This window comes from Onychostoma macrolepis, chromosome 15, assembly GCF_012432095.1.
Source record: "Onychostoma macrolepis isolate SWU-2019 chromosome 15, ASM1243209v1, whole genome shotgun sequence".
In the NCBI taxonomy this organism is placed as follows: domain Eukaryota; kingdom Metazoa; phylum Chordata; class Actinopteri; order Cypriniformes; family Cyprinidae; genus Onychostoma; species Onychostoma macrolepis.
In genome coordinates, this window is record NC_081169.1 from 24624883 (window position 1) to 24644162 (window position 19280).

A 19280-nucleotide genomic window follows, 5' to 3' on the forward strand; every position below is an offset into this window, starting at 1 on the left:
CACCTGTGAACCGTACCCGAGTCCACTTAAAAAGGGTGGTCTGACAGACGTAAGTGCTGTTATGCACTGAAGCTTTGTAAACAAAACGAACGGTTCAAAAACGTAAATATATAAAAGTGCAGAGAGCAATGTTATGCATTTTGCCGCCTTCTCCTGCGCAGTTGTTACTAAGCAATGGGGTAAACAGCTGCTGACTTGACGCAAAAGAACCGCGGTTCGGACCCAAATAAAATAACATGAACGCAGTCCAGCGGGGGCAGGGGAGGGGGGAGCATTCGAACCCGGGTTCGGACCAGGCAATCGAACCAAGTGGGAAAGCACCCTAAGAGGGTGACCTCTAGTGGAGAAGATTAATGATAAGATTCACATTAATCAGATCTTGCGTTAAATGTTTGCTGAAATAAATACCGGAAAAGATCGATTCGTGGCTTTTGAGAATCGATATCGAATCGACGTTATTTTAAAAAACGATTAATCGAAAAATCTTTTTTTTTTTTTGCCCAGTCCTACTCAATCATGAGAAAATGTCTGAATTGCGAGATATAAACTCGGAATTCTGAGAAAAAGATTACAATTGCGTAATGAAAATGTCAGATTTGTTACAAGCTTGTTTCTCAGAATTCTGAGAAAAAAGTCTGAATTGTGACAGATCACAAAAACTCAAAATTGCAATTTTTTTGTTCTCTGGTGGAAATAATACTATGACCTAACCTGAGTTGCGAAGGCCAGGAGTTCTTCTGCGGGCTGGGGAGGTGGAATTTGATCCTCCTATCCAGTCAAAGTCAGAGTCGTAATCCAACAGGTCGCAGTAGGAACGTGGTTTAACGTGTCGGCGTGGCTGTTTCCGCACAGATGGACTGTCACCCAGAGAGGCTGGAAACGTTCGCCCGATTCCATCGCCGCCCTCACCTTCCTCATTACTTGAGTGACCTGCACTTATTGACGAGCGTCTCTTTTTCATGTGCCCTGAAAATGGTGAAAAAGTTTATGGCAGATGCACAGAGAATAAACAGTGCAGCATTCACTCTAAAACATGTTCTTACCTTTTTGAAGCTTGCCACTTAGCCTCAAGGCCTTCCTTTCCTCGACTTGATCACATCTCTTGTATCTTTTAAAAAAGAAAGAATGAAAAAAAGCCATTTACATTTAACAGGACCGCACTGATCTTTTTTGAAAAATATGAGGGCCTTGAATCTGACAAAAGCAAGAAAATTGTTGCACAACATTGAATTTAACTTTTCAGGGACAGATATATATATATAAAAAAAGAAAAAACATGTACTTTATTGACATAAATGGGTAACAAACTACTAGAAATGTTGCCTTGGCAACCAAACACCTTAGAAATAAGTATGTTTATATAACAAAATTTCTAAAACTGCAATAAGTTTAATCTAAAAATAAATATTCAAAAACAAAAACACTAAATTTCAAAAGCACAAAAAAGATAACAAATTAAAACAAATAAGCCATTTCAAAATATTAATTGTTTATAAATAGTAATATAATAGTTATTAGTGGTTCATAAACAGCACTGGTTGTTGAGCAAAGTAGCACATTTTTCTTTATTAACTGTAACATTTTATTAAATACTACATTTTATAAAATGTAATATTACATTAAATAATTCATTAATTTGTTTAAAAAAAATTTAAGATTACCACTTTAATGTAAAATGTGAATGAGAAAAAGGTGATTACTCCCAGTAACTACAGGACTAAACTATAAACCGAGTATTAAGCAGTCATAGCAGTAAAATACCTGCATACAAAAAAACTAGCATACTTACACGCAGCACTGCCGTTTTGTGTTTGGGCCACCAAACTTGGGTTTGTCCAAGCAGTTTATGCACCTGCCACAGTCCTCCTCATGCAGACAACCTTTACACTCCCCACACCGCCGGGACCGGTTACCAAACAAATGAGCTCTACCGCGGCGAAACTTGGGTGTCCTGTGTTCTTGTAACACAGGACTTTCTGGGTCAGAGTGAGACTCGACTCCTGCAAAAGTGACAGAAAACGTCAAAACACAGGCTTTATACCTTTATAACTAAAGGTATCAGACACTATTGGCTTTAGGTCTATTATCAGATCCTTTCTTAGGTTTATTGGTAATCTTTGCAGTTTGAAGAGTAAGTGCTGGTACCTTTTTCTGCAGGTGAAGGGGATATATCTGATCTCTCATGTAGGGGTAGTGCACTGAGTCGAGGGATGTCGTCAGGGACCATAGCACGAGGCTGACCCAAAACCACAGCTGCAGCTCTGCATACGTGCTTAATGCGAGGCCCTCCTCTGGCAGGTTCCTTATGGAGGGAATTGTAAAGTGAAAGATTAAAACAACAGCACTAAACAAATTCTCTTCTCCTATCATACTACTTTGACTGGCACAAGTCACCTAATGACCTAGTCAAATCTTTAAAGGGGTCATCGGACGCCCATAGTTGATATGATTCTAATCTTTAGGGTCTTAGGGTGCTTTCACACTAGCACTTTTGGTGCGCACCCGGGCTTGATTGACGTCAGAGTTCGGTTCGTTTGGATGATGTGAACGCTGTCTTCCGAACTCGGGTGCGCACCCGCGAACCGTACCCGAGTCCGCTTAAAAAGGGTGGTCTGGGGTGCGGTTCAAGTGAACTCCGGTACGGTTCGCTGCTGTCGTACCAAATCGCCAAAGTGAACCGCTATTAATGACATATCATTTGATATGTCATTAATATAAAAATGTGTGTTTGCGTGTGTTTCACTCACTTTCCTGATGAGCGTGACTGACGCACTACACGCAGAGAACTGTATGCCTCATTTCTGTTTGCCTTCAGTGTTCTTTAGAGCATTTGTAGTACATTCGTAAGACAGACATTAGTGCCTGTAATGTACTGAAGCTTTGGAAACAAAATCAATGGTTCAAAAATATAGATATATAAAAATGAAGAGAGCAACTATGCATTTTGCTGCTTTCTTCTGCGCTGTCGTTACTAAGCAACGGGGTAAACAGCTGCTGGCTTGATGCAACCGAACCGCGGTTCGGACCCAAATAAAATAATATGAACGCAGTCCAGCAGGGACCAATCGAACCAAGTGTGAAAGCACCCTTAAAGGAACACTCCACTTTTTTTGGAAATAGGCTCATTCTCCAACTCCCCGAGTTAATAAGTTGAGTTTTACCGTTTTGGAATCCATTCAGCCGATCTCTGGGTCTGGCGATAGCACTTTTAGCATAGCTTAGCATAGATCATTGAATCCGATTAGACCAGTAGCATCGCGTTCAAAAATGACCAAAGAGTTTCGATATTTGTCCTATTTAAAACTTGACTCTTCTGTAGTTATATCGTGTAGTAAGACCGGCGGAAAATGAAAAGTTGCGATTTTCTAGGCCGATTTGGCTAGGAACTATACTCTCATTCCGCGTAATAATCAGGAACTTTGCTGCCGTGCCATGGCGCGGCAGGCGCAGTGATACGCAGCGCCTGAAAGTAGTCCCCAGCTATATTATAACCAGGTACCCAGCTGGGGACTGCTTTCAGGCTCTGCGTGTCACTGCGCCTGCGCGCCATGGTACGGCAGCAAAGTTCCTTGATTATTACGCCGGAATGAGAGTATAGTTCCTAATCATATCGGCCTAGAAAATCGCAACTTTTCATTTTCCTCTCCGGTCTTAGTACACGATATAACCACAGAAGAGTCAAGTTTTAAATAGGACAAATATCGAAACTCTTTGGTTAAAATTTCTCAATGGTAGTGTTAAAAACACCCTTTTTTTGCATGTTGCTTTAAATGCTAATGAGCTCTGCTGACCCCGCTCCTTCTCTTCTGTGGGGTGAGGAACCGTGCTCTGAGAGACTGTTTATTTTAGCCGCATTTAGCTGTGAAACTTGCTAACTAGCACGTTATTAGGAACAGCGATTGCAAAGATTCATTATAAAACCCTTATACTCACTTCTGCTGTAAGTGAAGCTGGATCACGAATGATTCGCACAAACATTTAGGTGGATCGGAGACGCATTCCCTTCACAAACAAAAGTAATCCATTGCATCTTCAGCGACTCAGATGTCGGGAGTAAATGACGACTGCTATGTTCATTACTACATCCAACAACAAAACACCTCAATTGCTATGGAGCCATTCTTGTCTACATCTGCTCCGGTGGTGAAACAATGGTGGACTGTTACAGCTAATTCAGGGCGGGTCTAAGGTAAGACGCTAGTGTCAATCAACTATTGTGGGAGCGGCCTTCGTCTGTGTGACGTCACACAGACAAGAATCTGAAAACAGCCTGATTTGAAAAAGGGGATATTATTTTTAGGGATTAAATAAAAACCACTGGGTGTATTTTTATCATTATCCACCTTATTCTTCAACACGGAAGTAAGCCGTTTTCTGTGAATGTGTGAGATTTCCGGTTCATATGCCGCCGTAGAGAAATAACGAGAAGAATAACAAAGTGCAGTAAACGGTAAAACTGCTTGCACTACAAACCAGTGTGTTCATAATTAATATAATACATTAAAATAATATGGTAAGACTCACCAATTTGCAATATCAAGCAGCAAAATGAGCACAGCTTTAGTACGGCTAAAAATAGCTGGAAGCGGATGACACCGGAAGCCAGACACATTACATTTACTAATGATCTCACCCGCTCTAACGGGAAAAATAAGGTGGATAGGGTAGATGTGTACACACACTGCCAACACACATTTTTGTTCAAACAACATGTAAAAGTAATTTTAGCATCCGATTAACCCTTTAAAGAACATGTACAGCATTGCTAAAAGATTCTTATTTGGTCCCATTAGGATCATTTAAGATTACTGTCCAATTCTGTGTTCTTGTTTTACTTGTTTGTTTTTTTTCTCAAAAAAAAAAAAAAAAAACACTACCGGCTCTGGAGAAGCTTCAGTCTTGTTGGGACAGGCATTTTCAAGCCGCTCTTTCGGTTTTCGTCTCTGTCTCTTTGTTGCAGTGATTCTACCCTCTGGCAAGAGCTACCAAAAACAAAAAGAGAAAGCAGATTCAAATAATATTAATAGCACTTCAATTATAAATATGTCCAACAAGCATCTAATGACTGGGTAAGAATTTCTTGATGCGAACACTTTTGCTCAAAAGTTGTCAAGTTTATTTATATAAAGGTGTCTATGACTGTAAGAAGTGCTCACCAAGGCTGCATTTATTTAATTGAGTACAGAGAAAAAAAAAAAAAAGATTGTATAATATTACTGCAATTTGAATTACATGTTTTCTATCTGAATATATTTTGAAATGTAATTATCTCTGTGATGGCAAAGCTGAGGTTTCAGCAACATTATTCCAGTCTTCAGTGTCACATGATCCTTCAGAAATTATTCTAATATGCTGATTTGCTGCTCAGGAAACATGTCTAACAGTTGTGATGTTTAACATATCTATGGAAACTCTGATACATTTTTTCTGGATTCTTTGATGAACAGCATTTATTTGAAATTGAAACATTCATAAATGTCTTTAGTGTCACTTTTGATGAATTTAATGCATTCTTGCTCGATAAAAGTAGGCTAATAATACAAAGGACACCCATGTCCACTTTACCCAATGGACCCATAGTATTTGGAAAAACAGTTCGTTTGAATAGAAAAGCACGCATTCAGTTTCATGGACTCACCCCAGATGATTTCAGCTGTTTCTGCTGGTCTATTTTGATGAGCTGAACCTTGGCTTTCTTGAGCAGGTTGAACATGCGCTTGTTGGCTCCTGAAAGGCGAGGGCGCTGAGTGGCGGTTTTCTCCTCAACGTCAACGGCAGTTTTCTGAGTGTCCTCAGAAACCGGTGCTTCTGATTCTTTGAGATGCATCTCATCAAAGTCTGAGAAAGAAAAGAAGCATCGCTGAACTTTAAGACCAACAGACTGCCAAAGGTAAGAAGTACTTGACAAACCTTGAAGTCAAAGAGAAATGGCATTTGCAATAAAATACAGCTGAAGAAAACATTTAACCAGCATTAGATTAACTGTGTTTACTAACAGGACAATTTTAGAAAAACAATTCAGAAGATCTTTTTTTTTAGTAACATGGATTAAGAAAATCAACTTTGAGTTTAACGCAGTTAATGTTCATTTACAATTAAATGTTTAGATAAATAAAATCTTAACCTACCTTTGCATTTATTGGGAAGTGAGATGTCTGTATGAATGGAGAACTCATCTGGCAGGTCATCCTCTTGGATGTCTTTTGCCTGGTGTTGCGCCAGCAACTTGGCACTCAGAGCTCGTACACAGATGGAGACTTTGCGAACAACCCCAGGGGTGTTGAGATCCTCAATCTTGAGTTTTGCTTTTTCTTTCTTCATGTCTCTGAGAGACTTTATTAGACTGGCCCCTTCTTCCAACTCCTTCTTCTCTGTCTTGGCAGGGGATGATACAACTTTACCCATTTTGTCCTTTGGGGTCTTTTTACGCCTTGCGAGATTCTGTTTGAGTTTAAGCTTTTTGTATAACCTAAATTTTGATGACTGTGCCTTGAATTTTGTGGATTTCTTCTTCTTTTGGACGGGATCAAGAAACGGGTTCACTGTAAAATCTTTGGCAGATAGCAAGGTCTCCAACTCCTTGTCAAGATCTTCATCGAAGGTATACACGTCATCAGTGGCAGGCTCCAGCACTCCCCATTTGAAACCGGGATCTCTGAGTAGCGATCGTCGTTTCCCAGGCTGCTTCTCCTCACTGAAGATCTCAGCGTCGTCGGGTGATTTAGGTTTTGATTCCCAAGTGGAAGACAAATCAAGATCAGCTTCACTCAAAACAGTATCTTCATCCTGAGACTGAAGGGACCCAGGCTCACCTTTTTCACTAGAATCACGTTTCTTTGATTTTGGTTGTAGACCAAGCTTCTTTTGGGAGTTCTTGCGAGGAAGGTCTGACATACCAAGATCATCCATGAACCTCTTTGGCGTTTTGATAACCCGAGAGGATCGGGCACTCACGACTGGCATTATGAAATGTCTGATGGTTTTCATGAATTTTGTTTTGCTGTGTTGGATGTCTTGTTCTCCATCCGTTTTCCCAATCATAGAATCCTTTTCTGCCTGATCAGAAAGTTGATCTCTGTTGGTGTTCTCCAGTTGCTTTGATAAGAGCCTGGCCTTTTTCCGTCTACCCTCTAATGACTGAAGACTCGAAATTCGTTTCCTCTTGTACTTTGTTGAGAATATACCAACTAGTTTAGGCTCTTCTACTTCAAAGCTCGTCATCAGTGGACGTTCTTCACTAATCTCAACCAACTCCTTCTTTAGCAATTTAGAATTTTTAATCCGCCGTCCAATCAGAGACTTTCGTCTTCTTTTGACTTGTTTTAATCGTCTGCGTGAAGGACGAGGTTCCTGTGGCTGATCCTTTATGGAAGGCTCTAACACTAGAACCTCTTCAGTTTCGATTGATGGTGTCTCAAGTTTTATCTCCGGCTGGGGTTCTGTCTCAAGAAATGGTTTGGTTGGAGGTGATTCAACAGTCTGTTCAATGACCTGAGTTTCAGCTGCTTCAGGTAATGGTTCTGTAGTTGGTGGAACGGACCTTTTACCTTTTTTATGCGCAACTTTACTAGAATGCCTTTTTGGTTTGGATTCTACAGGCGCTGGCACTGCTGTTGGTGATACTGGTGATTCCTCCACCTGAGATTCGGTTTCAGTTGCAATTTCAGAAGCGGGGTTTTCTTGAGATGCATTCAATTTACACTTTCGCCTGTAAATTGTCCAGTGTTTATGTTTTGCACGCTTCTTCCGAGCAGTGTTTTGACGTAGTCTTTTCCTTACTTTAGGGGCTGGAGTGGTAGCAGTCATTTCCAACACATTCTCACTCTTCTCTGAATGCTGATGGTCTTCGGCTTTTGCGGGTTCTTTTATTTCAGGTGAAGTTGTGACTTGCTGAATTAAAAAGGACTGCTTTAGACTGTTGTTTTTACCTGGTGAGGAGACAACTTTGATTTGAAGTGGTGGAACGGTATCCTTACTGATCGGATCTTCTGGGTCTGTCTGAGTGGCCTCTTCTGGATGTGCTTCTGTTGCAATTTCTGACCTTTCAAGAACCTCCTTGTTTTCCTTTTCTGGGGTCTCCTCAACCTTCTCAATGGCCACAGGGTTCTCTGGGCTTTTGGGAATTACGGCACTGGCAGTATTCTCTACATTTTGTGACTCCTGTGAAGAACCGGTTTCCAAAATGTCGGAAGGAGCGGATGTGGATTCTGCTTCTGGAGAAACATCTACTTCCTCATCACATTTAGCAGGAAGTTCTGCCTCTGTGCTGGGGCTTTCGTCTGCTTTGCTTGGAATCTCCTGGACTTGAGACTCTTGGCTTTTGATTTCTTGTGTTTTGCTGAGGTCATCTTGGACTTGGGAATCATTGCTTTTGCTTTCTTGGGTTTTACTGAGATTCTCCTGAACTTGGGAATCTTTGCTTTTGCTTTTCACCAGTGTGAGAGTCCACACAAACTTGCAGCGTTTCTTGCGAGACCTGGCTTTGGGGTTTCGTATCCTGGTTAGTCTCAGACCTGGAATTCCGACAAAATCATTGTCGAAAGCGAGCTTTTGAGGATCATCAGATGAAGGGCCAAGATCTTTTGCTGATGGTGAATGAGGCTCCTTTTTCCTTTCGGATTCTTTGCGATTTTTCTTCTTCTTTTTCTTTTTATCTTTTTTCTTCTTTGAAGGTGGCTTGGTTTCATCAATTGTGGAGACTTCCAACAGCGACTCTGCTAAACTCTGGTCACCAGATTCCTGTGGAACATTCAAGGACCTTCTACGTTGTCTCCTAATCACAAGCTTATTCACCTCTGATGCTTCTTGTGCTGACTTTTCATCAGGTTTTGGCTCTATACTTTCACTGGGCAGTGGATTTTGAGACCTTCGAGTTGATTTCCTCAGCTTTAGTTTTTGGTCATTGGCCTCTTTTTCAGGATTTGCTTGCGGAGTGGATTCTGATTTCTTGTCAGCAGATCTTCCTCGCCTTCTAGTAACAACCTCCTCCTTTGCCTCACCAGCACTGCATTCACTGGCTGGTACATTTGTCTTTAATTTCACATGAGCACTTGAGATTTGGGCACACTGACTCTCGGTAACTTCAGATTTGATTTCCTTCTGTTTTTTACCAGATTTACGTTGCACTGATGGAACTGTAACCACTTTCTTTTTAGCCACCAACTTGATTGTGATTCTTGGAGTCGACTGGGTCTCCTGTTTTGTCGACCCTCTTTTTCTCCTGGTGCGCTTCTCCAAACCTCCATCAGCATCACCACCACCACCATCATCTACAGATGTGTCCTTTAGAGACTCTTGACTGTGAATTTGCTGAACAGAACCTGAATCAGTTTGAGAATCTTGTGCACCTGTGCTTTCTACTAAAGGGGACACTGGAAGAGACCGCCTTTGACGTATCCTCTTTGACGACTTTGCTGAAACACGATTGCCTGAAACAGAACGAGTTCAATTACAATTCAATTATATTCATTCCACTGTGGTTAAATATAATCAAGTGATTCAAACATTTACACCACAGGCTACAGTGACTATCAAGCAGAGACTGAAATAATAAGTAGGCTATCTTTTAGACTAACTACGCCAACATTCTTTATTTTGGAGTGCTTGAAATGATGCCCTGTTGTACAAGATTGTGGTATTTTCTAAATTGTATGGAATGAATTTAAGACAAAAAGCCATTCAAACAATGAAACAACAGACTTTTAAAGATTCTCAGGATAATTTGCATCTGAAGACACACTTACGTTTACATGCATTTCGTCCAGCACGAACCGGGGCACTGCTATTCTCATCTTGAACTTCAAAGCCTTTGAATTCAGCTCCCTGAAAGTGAAAAACAGAAGCAAGCTTTAACACTTTTAAATTTAAGTGTAACATGTTTCAAGTGCACATTTTTTTTGTAGCCTTCATGCTCGATAAAGTATAAGAGTGCATATCAGTACATGCTGTAAAATAGTACACATTACATAAAGCACAGGTCAAAAGTTCTGAGGTCAGTACAATAGTTAGTTCTTTTTTTTTTCAATACTTTTAATGTTTTTGTTCACTAAGGACACGATAAATTGATCAAAAGTGACAGTACATATCCATTTCAAATAAACACTGCTCTTATAAACTTTAATTTCTTTAAGAATCCTTTAAAAAATGATTAATTTTATATTAACTTTAATGCTTATATTAATGCTTAATATTAACATAATAAGCAGCACAACTGTTTTCAACACTGATAATAAGAATAAATGTTCCGTGTGCAGCAAACCAGTATATTGGAATGATTTCTTAAGGATCATATGACACTAAAGACTGGAGTAATGATGCTGAAAATTCAGCTTTGCATCACAGAAATAAAATATATTACAATATAAATAGTTATTTTCAAATTTAATAATATTTTACAATATTACTTGATTTTGCTGTATTTTTTATCAAATACATAATAGTAATATTTATAATACATTTTATTTATAAAACTCACTATTTACGTCACACTCAAAGCGCTGCAATACATAAGACTGAAATTGCCTCAATAAACAGAACTGCAGTTTGGTGACCAAAGAGACTTCTCTCAAAAACATTAAAACAAGCTTGTAGACTCAAAACCTTTGAATTTTACATAAACTGTCAACATAAAAGGAAAATGTCAGATAAAAAAAAAAGGAAAATTCAAATTAATAAATTTGCATATTTTTCAAAAATGTTGCTGAACCTTTAAAAACAGGCAGCACGTGTTTTTTTTATTTGTTGTTATCGTTCATAAAAGTTGTGTGACATTTTTTTGCATAAAGGGCTGCCGAGTAGATGAACGTCTTGTTCGAGATTCATCTTGTTAACAACATGCTGAATATACTAAAGAACACTACAACAAAGTAATGCCATTTCTGTATTGACAAGGATTTTGGATGTAGGCTAAATTAGGCCTTACAGGTGGTAAAACACTGAATTGTAGAAAACATAACTCCCTTATTCTTGTTCCGCACTTCACAGAACACTGTTCATGCTCAAAGACAAAGAAATAAATGAACTGAAACAACTCATCTATTCGGGTTGTGTGAAACAACGCAACTGGAACAACTCTGCTGTTAACCACCCTAGTGAACCTGAAATAACTGATTAATTATTTAGCATTACAAAAAAGCCCTCAGGTAAAGTACAGTTCACTAATACATTATCTGTTATTTTAACAATGTTTTAAAATATTAAAAATTATATATAAGTTTTATAAGTTTAACACAAATCAAACACTGGTCGATATAACGTCCTATACACAACAGACAGCATGTTGATAGAGCGTGACTCGGTAAACTGGTAAAGGCCACGCAAATCGAGTTTACAGAAGTTGTTAAGCGAAACTGTAAACTTCATAGAAGCTAATACACAGACGATGGCCCCGTATCTATTTTTATATGATGCAAGTGACAGAGCATGTCTTCAAGCCTTCAAAGTCCACAAAACTTTGACCTTGATCATTAATTTTTTTTTTTTTTTTTTCATTTTCAGTTGCATGTTTCTTCTCAGAGAACAACACAAAGTAACCATAGCACATTTCCATGCCAATGATACAGGAGAAACAAGTGCAACAGCGTGAAAGCAAAGTCATATAGAGTTCCCATGCCTTTTGACCAATGAATTCACATGACCTTTTTTTTGACTGTTTGAGGTTTCTCATTAGAAAATTTTAATAATTGTTTTATACAGAACACTCATGAAGCAAATGAAATATTTTAAAACCAAACGAAACTCTAAAACCACACATTTCCATGACTTTAAATGTTGTGGAATTCTCAAATTATTTCCAGGCAATGCTGTACATAACACTGACCAGCACAGACACCAATCTACATCAAATATGTCAGTCCAATTTAATCAATAAACTAAAACAGTAACCACACTATCTGGTTCACATTAACTTCTAACATTTTGAAAAATCTTGTACTAAAATCTCACCATTTAATTGGCTAAAAATATGTTGATATTATATAGCAGCTAGCTATGCCTTTATGAATGTAACAGGTTTGACAACTACAGACAAACCTACCAAAATATACATGATAAAGTTGTCATTGTGAATATTTATAGAACCTCAAAGCACTTAATGATGGTTACGAAGGTAACCAGACTTATGAATAACCTGAAAAGTATTTTAATAAAATATCACGCTTATTAAAATCTAAATATATAGAGAGACAGCCAAAATAAAACATGCATGACTTTTATTTCCACATATTTTTGCAATAAAAATATGCATTTACACCATTTGTTGCTAACACACAAGGGAATTTAGAAACACTGACTAGGGACAGGCTAATATGCATCACCATGAGAATAACAAAATAAATTCACTGGATTTAGGCTGACATGTTGGGATAAAACCTAAATAACAGTAAAAGTTAGTGTCAGCTTTGCACTGATAAAGTCACTGTATACATATTCATTGTCTCAAGCCTATTCTCTCTAAGCATCAAACTAATGTCATTGTACTTCACTGCAGGTGATCCAGCACTGAATGCTCTTATCAGCAATCTGTCACAAGAATCAAGTCCAGCAAACTGGGTGTTGCAACTGGTGCATACATAGAAATAAAAACAATATGCATATCCAAAAAGAATCAGATAACGCATACAGTGGCGTTTATACTTAACTTATAACTGTATGAATTAAACCAAAAAAATCTAACTGCATGATCTCTGACCCTCATTCTGTTGTAAGCTACAATGCTACAGTAACTGCCCCCCCCTCCCCCTCCGTGTTAATGTAACGCTATACGGCAGACACTGCGCTCGCGCTACTTGTATTCTTACTCCTTCCTACGAAACACAGTCACGTAAACCAAGCGCACTCTGGTGCATTTGAATACTGCCGTGAAAAACGACACTTCGGCCCATGCACTCACCTCTTCGCTCCCACTCGAGCTGTATCCAGCCTCTCCCAGGCTCTTGTAGCTCGCCTCAAGCCCGAGAAGGCGCAAGTGAGACTGGTCCTCGTTCAGCGCGAGCACCAGGCAGGTGGGCCTCGGGCCTCCGTTGGAAGAGATCTCGTCTAGATCTGTCCCAGAGCGGCCGAGCTGCCATCGCTTCTCCGAACGCAAACGGCTCCGCGACGACCAAGGCCGACCGGGGAAGCGACCCCGCGCCGCGCCCACGCCGCCTGCGCCCACAACGGCAGCCGCGGTTGCTGATCCGCATCCCGCTGCCGCCATCATCGCATCAACAACAACACCGATAGACAGAAACTCAGGCTGCGAGAAGAGGGAAAGCGCTGAATGGGAGGGGGGTGGACGCCCGGTGCACTATGGGACGTGTAGGCTGAGATTGAAGTGTGCTTCCACAACTCACAACTTCTGGACAAAGATTAAATAAACATGACATTTTTATTATTATTATTATTATTTTATTTTTATTTATTTTTTTACAATTTTATATAATGTCAAAATATATAATACAATAAAATTTAATTTAAGTGTCATGCATGAACACTTTTCATTTATTTATTAATTTACTTATTTAAACAATATTTATACTTATATATATATATATATATATAATTTATAATTATTTAAATCAAATAAAACTGGAAAAGTGGAAACAAAATATTTATGGTCCTAGAGGTTAGCAGTAAGGCGTTATGAATTAGTGCTGCATAATAATACCATTATAATTCATTTTATTCATTTGCTTAGACATTTCAGTGATTTAAACCCTTTCAATAGACAATATGAAAAATAAATCTGAGCATTCATGGTTGCATCTCCATATTATATCACAATCTTTCTTTTAAATTTAGTAAAATATTTATTTTAATGGATTATGAGTATTGCACATAATGCACATGTGAATTACTATAAGGCAAAAATAAATAATGTACCAATCAGCTTTTAAATACTATGTATTAAATATAAAATAAGGATAATTAGTGGTGAATTGTAATGACGATAATTAGTGTTGAATTGTAATGAAAATAATATTATTTTATAATTTATGTATGTATTTATCTATTTATTTATTTATGTTAAGTAAAAATGTGTTTTTGTGACATTCACGCATTACGCTATTAGACCAAAGGGTTAATTACAGGTACCTATGATGAACGCAGTCTACGCTCTTCACGCCTGTCCCTGAAAACTCCATTACCCATCATGCACCACCAAGGAGTGACGTCACATCATAGTTTTCATCAGGAAGCGGAACCATAAAAGTTGTTTCCCCCTCGCCTTTGTTGTGTTAAACCCTCCGTTTTCTCGCCTGAGCTCGGCTTTTAAGGTATCCACCCTCCTTTATTAAAACAAACGATCCGTGTAAGGTTTTAGAACAGACGGTCTGCCATAAGCAACCAGTTATTCTTCGCTCGCAGTGCAGTAACGCTATTTTGACTGAGGTGTAGATTAGAATGATTTTCATCTTAATGATTTAATAATTTTCACTGTTCTCCAAGCAGTGTTATCATTTTCTTTTCGCCTAGATGATATGATTATGTGACAAAGCTGTGATGGCGGTTTTAATGTATGATGTTTTGCAATAATCCCAATTTCCTTGTAGCAATCATGTGAATCATGTATTATGGCAGTACTGTTTTGTGTAGGCAGATGGCGGCAATGTTGCAGCATATTGATCAGTTCAGTTGGCTACCTGTGGATGGATTTATCAAGTGTTCTTTTTATAGGAAACATTATGAACCTTGAACGGATTCCGAATGAGGAGAAGCTTAGCCTCTGCAGAAGATACTACTTGGGTATGTTGTGACAATGGGATATCATGACAGGATGTGATGTGTTTTCTGTACATGTGCTGTTGTTTTCAATGTGCTGACTTGTTCCTCAGGTGGCTTCGCTTTTCTCCCCTTCCTCTGGTTGGTGAATGTTCTGTGGTTTTTCAGAGAAGCGTTTTTAAAACCATCTTACACGGAGCAACCCCAAATAAAATCATGTGAGTATGTGACCGGACTTTCACAGGACTTGTGTTCTACCACATTGTTGTGGGTGATATTCCTCCTTCCAACTCTTCCCGCAATCTGGTTTAAAATGTGAAAAGAATCTGCCTACACAGACTGAATTCTATTTCGGTGTCAGTGTACACCTATGTTCAGATAATGAAGTCTGGAGGGAACTTCATTGCTGTTTACCTTGCAGAAATGTTCAGAGTATATTTACATAGCAGCTCCAAACAGGCCGATAGATTGTGTTCCCTCGCTGGAATTCTTGAGCCGGGTTTGTGTAAACTAAAGTGTGTTTATATGCAAGGCTCATGATACTTTTAAGGGCAAGAAGCACTTTATGGAGTTACTTGTGTTTATCAGTCAGCTGTATTAAATGCAATGCTATAATAAAGTTGTAAGGTTGTCTTATTGTGGATATTGCTCTGCATTATGGTGAGCATTGCTGCTTTTTCAGAACTGCTACTACATAATTACATACTTGTAAAATGTAATTCAAGTAACTTTGGATAAAAGCGAATGCAAAATGCATAATTGCAAATGTAAAAACAAAAAATTTTATTTAAACTTTAAGTCAAAAAGAGTACTGTTATTCTGTTGTAAATTATATTTCTTAAATCTGGAAACTAAGATTAAAGTCGGCATCAATGGCTGGTTTGCAATGTATTACACAGGTGAATTTTAGTTTATATATATATATATATATATATATATATATATATATATTTGTGCTTTGTAGTTAGTTAACCCTATAAAGTCTGACATATAATGAATCTTTTAGACAAAATCTAAAAAAAAAACAAATCTGAAAGTTTGTAAATTGCCTCAGTTTTATTCACAGGCCAAAACTGAGCAAAAAAATATATATATATATATATATATATATATATATATCAATTTGGTGCAGTTGTTGATATTGTTATGGCCAAAAGATGAAATTCTCATAGCTTGTAAATGCGATCTTTATAACAGTATTGTAGACTACGTGCATAAAATGAATAAAATTGTAAGTTGTCAGTCTATATTTACCATTAATATGTCTTTGTAAGATTATATTTAAATGTTTAGTTTTATGATCAAAGCTCTGTAGTTATTTATTGATTTTATTAAGAGATAATGAATGGATAATCATGTAAACTGAATGAATAATCATGTAAGCTGTAAACCTAAAATATTACCATCAATATATAAGTTAAGTGTACTCCATAAAAATCCATGACCACAAGCTGACAGTGGACATTTTTAGAATTACACTAAAGGGCCTTGTATATGCTAAAATAGTATAAACTATCAATCAGACGACAGCAGGCATGCAGTAGGCTGTGTAAAACAGGTTTTTCAGCTTTTAAGTTTTGATCATGCTCATAACTTTGAAATTTGCATATCAAATATGGTACGGTAGACTTCGTATGTTTAACAGAGTTCACTGTGCTGTCTGTGAAATGACTGATGTATATTAGTTACAGACTGTGACGTCTAGGATGTAATGTATCCTGTTTCTTCTGGCCTCCACAGATGTAAAGAAGTCGGCTCTGGGGCTCATAGTGTGGGTGGCCGTGCTGACGACGTGGATCACCATATTCCAGCATTTCAGAGCACAGTGGGGTGAGGTGGGAGATTACCTCTCCTTCACCATTCCCCTCGGCACAGCCTGATCACATCTTCTGCATTACAATACCTCTTTTTTTTATTCTCGCTATTTTTCTCCTCCCATCGACAAGATGTTCCTTGGCTAATTTTACCACTGTCGTCGTGTAGAAGATAAACTGGATCTGTCTGGGAGTTGTGGTATTTTGTGGACTGATGAAATCGTTTGTTGATTGAGTGAGATAATATGGACACGGATGCACCATGCTAAAGAGCAGGAGTTCATTTCCAGCACTACTACTACTTCCTTATTTCCTGTTCCTTCTTTCTTTAGTTTTAGCTGAGATGTTTATGATGTTATATTTGAGATCACACATTCATATTGTTAACTCTGACCTCTGTCAATGCATTGAAAAGAATGTTGTTATTATTATTGTTCTCAAAGAAAAGGCCATTCATTTTTGTTTCTGCTATATATTAATCATTTGGATGGACAGTAAAAACCACATATTTTGTCCATAAATACAAAATTGTGTTTTGCACAATTTTAAATAAAATCGGAAAATGTTCTGCAGTGTCATTGCCTTTATCATGAACTGTGAAAAACAGAAACATGGAATTAACCTATTTAAATAAATATTAATATTTTAAATAAAATATTAAATACATAAAGTTTTTTTACCTTGTTTATGTCCTGGGGTGTGACATGATAACGCCATCTAAAATAATGTAAACAGTATTTTTGTAATTGTATTATAATTATTGTGCATGCAGCTTTCAGTACACCATTAATTCAGAAACTATATTGTGATAAGGACCCGAGCAGCCACAAGGAGGTCCACAAGCGCCGAAGCGAAGTTGGCGTCCAAAAAGATGTTTATTTAGAGCAGATGTGCAGAAACGTGCAAATCAATAGGTTTAAGAGCTTAAAACACGGATTGATATAAAAACAGTCTAAGTAACGTCATAGTTCCCCCACTCTATTGCTAAGTACTAAGAACAGTACTAACTCCCCTCCAATTCACTGAGGCTGGAGTTTTACATAGGTGCACCTCAATAAATTAGAATGTCGTGGAAAAGTTCATTTATTTCAGTAATTCAACTCAAATTGTGAAACTTGAGTATTAAATAAATTCAATGCACACAGACTGAAGTAGTTTAAGTCTTTGGTTCTTTTAATTGTGATGATTTTGGCTCACATTTAACAAAAACCCACCAATTCACTATCTCAACAAATTAGAATATGGTGACATGCCAATCAGCTATGGGTTTTCAACTCAAAACACCTGCAAAGGTTTCCTGAGCCTTCAAAATGGTCTCTCAGTTTGGTTCACTATGCTACACAATCACGGGGAAGACTGCTGATCTGACAGTTGTCCAGAAGACAATCATTGACACCCTTCACAAGGAGGGTAAGCCACAAACATTCATTGCCAAAGAAGCTGGCTGTTCACAGAGTGCTGTATCCAAGCATGTTAACAGAAAGTTGAGTGGAAGGAAAAAGTGTGGAAGAAAAAGATGCACAACCAACCGAGAGAACTGCAGCCTTATGAGGATTGTCAAGCAAAATCGATTCAAGAATTTGGGTGAACTTCACAAGGAATGGACTGAGACTGGGGTGAAAGCACCAAGAGTCACCACACACAGATGTGTCAAGGAATTTGGCTACAGTTGTCCTCTCCTGAACCACAGACAACGTCAGAGGCGTCTTACCTGGGCTAAGGAGGAGAAGAACTGGACTGTTGCCCAGTGGTCCAAAGTCCTCTTTTCAGATGAGAGAAAGTTTTGTATTTCATTTGCAAACCAAGGTCCTAGAGTCTGGAGGAAGGGTGGAGAAGCTCATAGCCCAAGTTGCTTGAAGTCCAGTGTTAAGTTTCCACAGTCTGTGATGATTTGGGGTGCAATGTCATCTGCTGGTGTTGGTCCATTGTGTTTTTTGAAAACCAAAGTCACTGCATCCGTTTACCAAGAAATTTTGGAGCACTTCATGCTTCCTTCTGCTGACCAGCTTTTTAAAGATGCTTATTTCATTTTCCAGCAGGATTTGGCATCTGCCCACACTGCCAAAAGCACCAAAAGTTGGTTAAATGACCATGGTGTTGGTGTGCTTGACTGGCCAGCAAACTCACCAGACCTGAACCCCATAGAGAATCTATGGCTTATTGTCAAGAGGAAAATGAGAAACAAGAGACCAAAAAATGCAGATGAGCTGAAGGCCACTGTCAAAGAAACCTGGGCTTCCATACCACCTCAGCAGTGCCACAAACTGATCACCTCCATGCCACGCCGAATTGAGGCAGTAATTAAAGCAAAACGAGCCCCTACCAAGTATTGAGTACATATACAGTAAATGAACATACTTTCCAGAAGGCCAACAATTCACTAAAAATGTTTTTTTTTTTTTTATTATTGGTCTTATGAAGTATTCTAATTTGCTGAGATCGTGAATTGGTGGGTTTTTGTTAAATGTGAGCCAAAATCATCACAATTAAAAGAACCAAAGACTTAAACTACTTCAGTCTGTGTGCATTGAATTTATTTAATACTCAAGTTTCACAATTTGAGTTGAATTACTGAAAGAAATGAACTTTTCCACAACATTCTAATTTATTGAGATGCAGCTGTATATGCTTCTCTCAGCGCAATCTCATTCACAAGCTCTTTATCCGTTCACCCCGTACTAGTAGTGACGGCCATCTTAAATACACCTTTTACCCGTGCTCACAAATTGGAACATACCATTTTCTGTAAAATAGACTCTTGACTTC

General features: G+C 38.3%; 2 protein-coding genes across 3 annotated transcripts in view; one reads left to right on the plus strand and one right to left on the minus strand.

The window, feature by feature from the left end:
- kmt2bb (lysine (K)-specific methyltransferase 2Bb) overlaps positions 1 to 13342 on the minus strand; it is a 39644-nt gene extending 26302 nt beyond the window's left edge. Inside the window, 9 exon segments of the mRNA XM_058744657.1 lie at positions 712 to 966; positions 1044 to 1108; positions 1790 to 2000; positions 2146 to 2302; positions 4878 to 4982; positions 5639 to 5838; positions 6129 to 9428; positions 9744 to 9822; positions 12890 to 13342. Of these exon segments, the coding sequence (XP_058600640.1) occupies positions 712 to 966; positions 1044 to 1108; positions 1790 to 2000; positions 2146 to 2302; positions 4878 to 4982; positions 5639 to 5838; positions 6129 to 9428; positions 9744 to 9822; positions 12890 to 13198 (4681 nt within the window). The 5' untranslated portion in view covers positions 13199 to 13342.
- A 763-nt stretch (positions 13343 to 14105) lies between these two features.
- On the plus strand, positions 14106 to 17081 carry psenen (presenilin enhancer, gamma-secretase subunit). 2 transcript variants are annotated; one of them, XM_058744664.1, is made up of 4 exons: positions 14106 to 14255; positions 14656 to 14724; positions 14814 to 14918; positions 16441 to 17081. In XM_058744664.1, the coding sequence occupies exons 2-4, from the start codon at positions 14664 to 14666 to the stop codon at positions 16578 to 16580; spliced, it is 306 nt and encodes a 101-aa protein (XP_058600647.1). In that variant the 5' UTR covers positions 14106 to 14255; positions 14656 to 14663; the 3' UTR covers positions 16581 to 17081. The 2 variants fall into 2 exon arrangements, with proteins under 2 accessions (XP_058600647.1, XP_058600648.1); XM_058744665.1 differs by lacking the exon at positions 14106 to 14255 and adding an exon at positions 14300 to 14370.
- The last annotated feature ends 2199 nt before the right edge of the window (positions 17082 to 19280 follow it).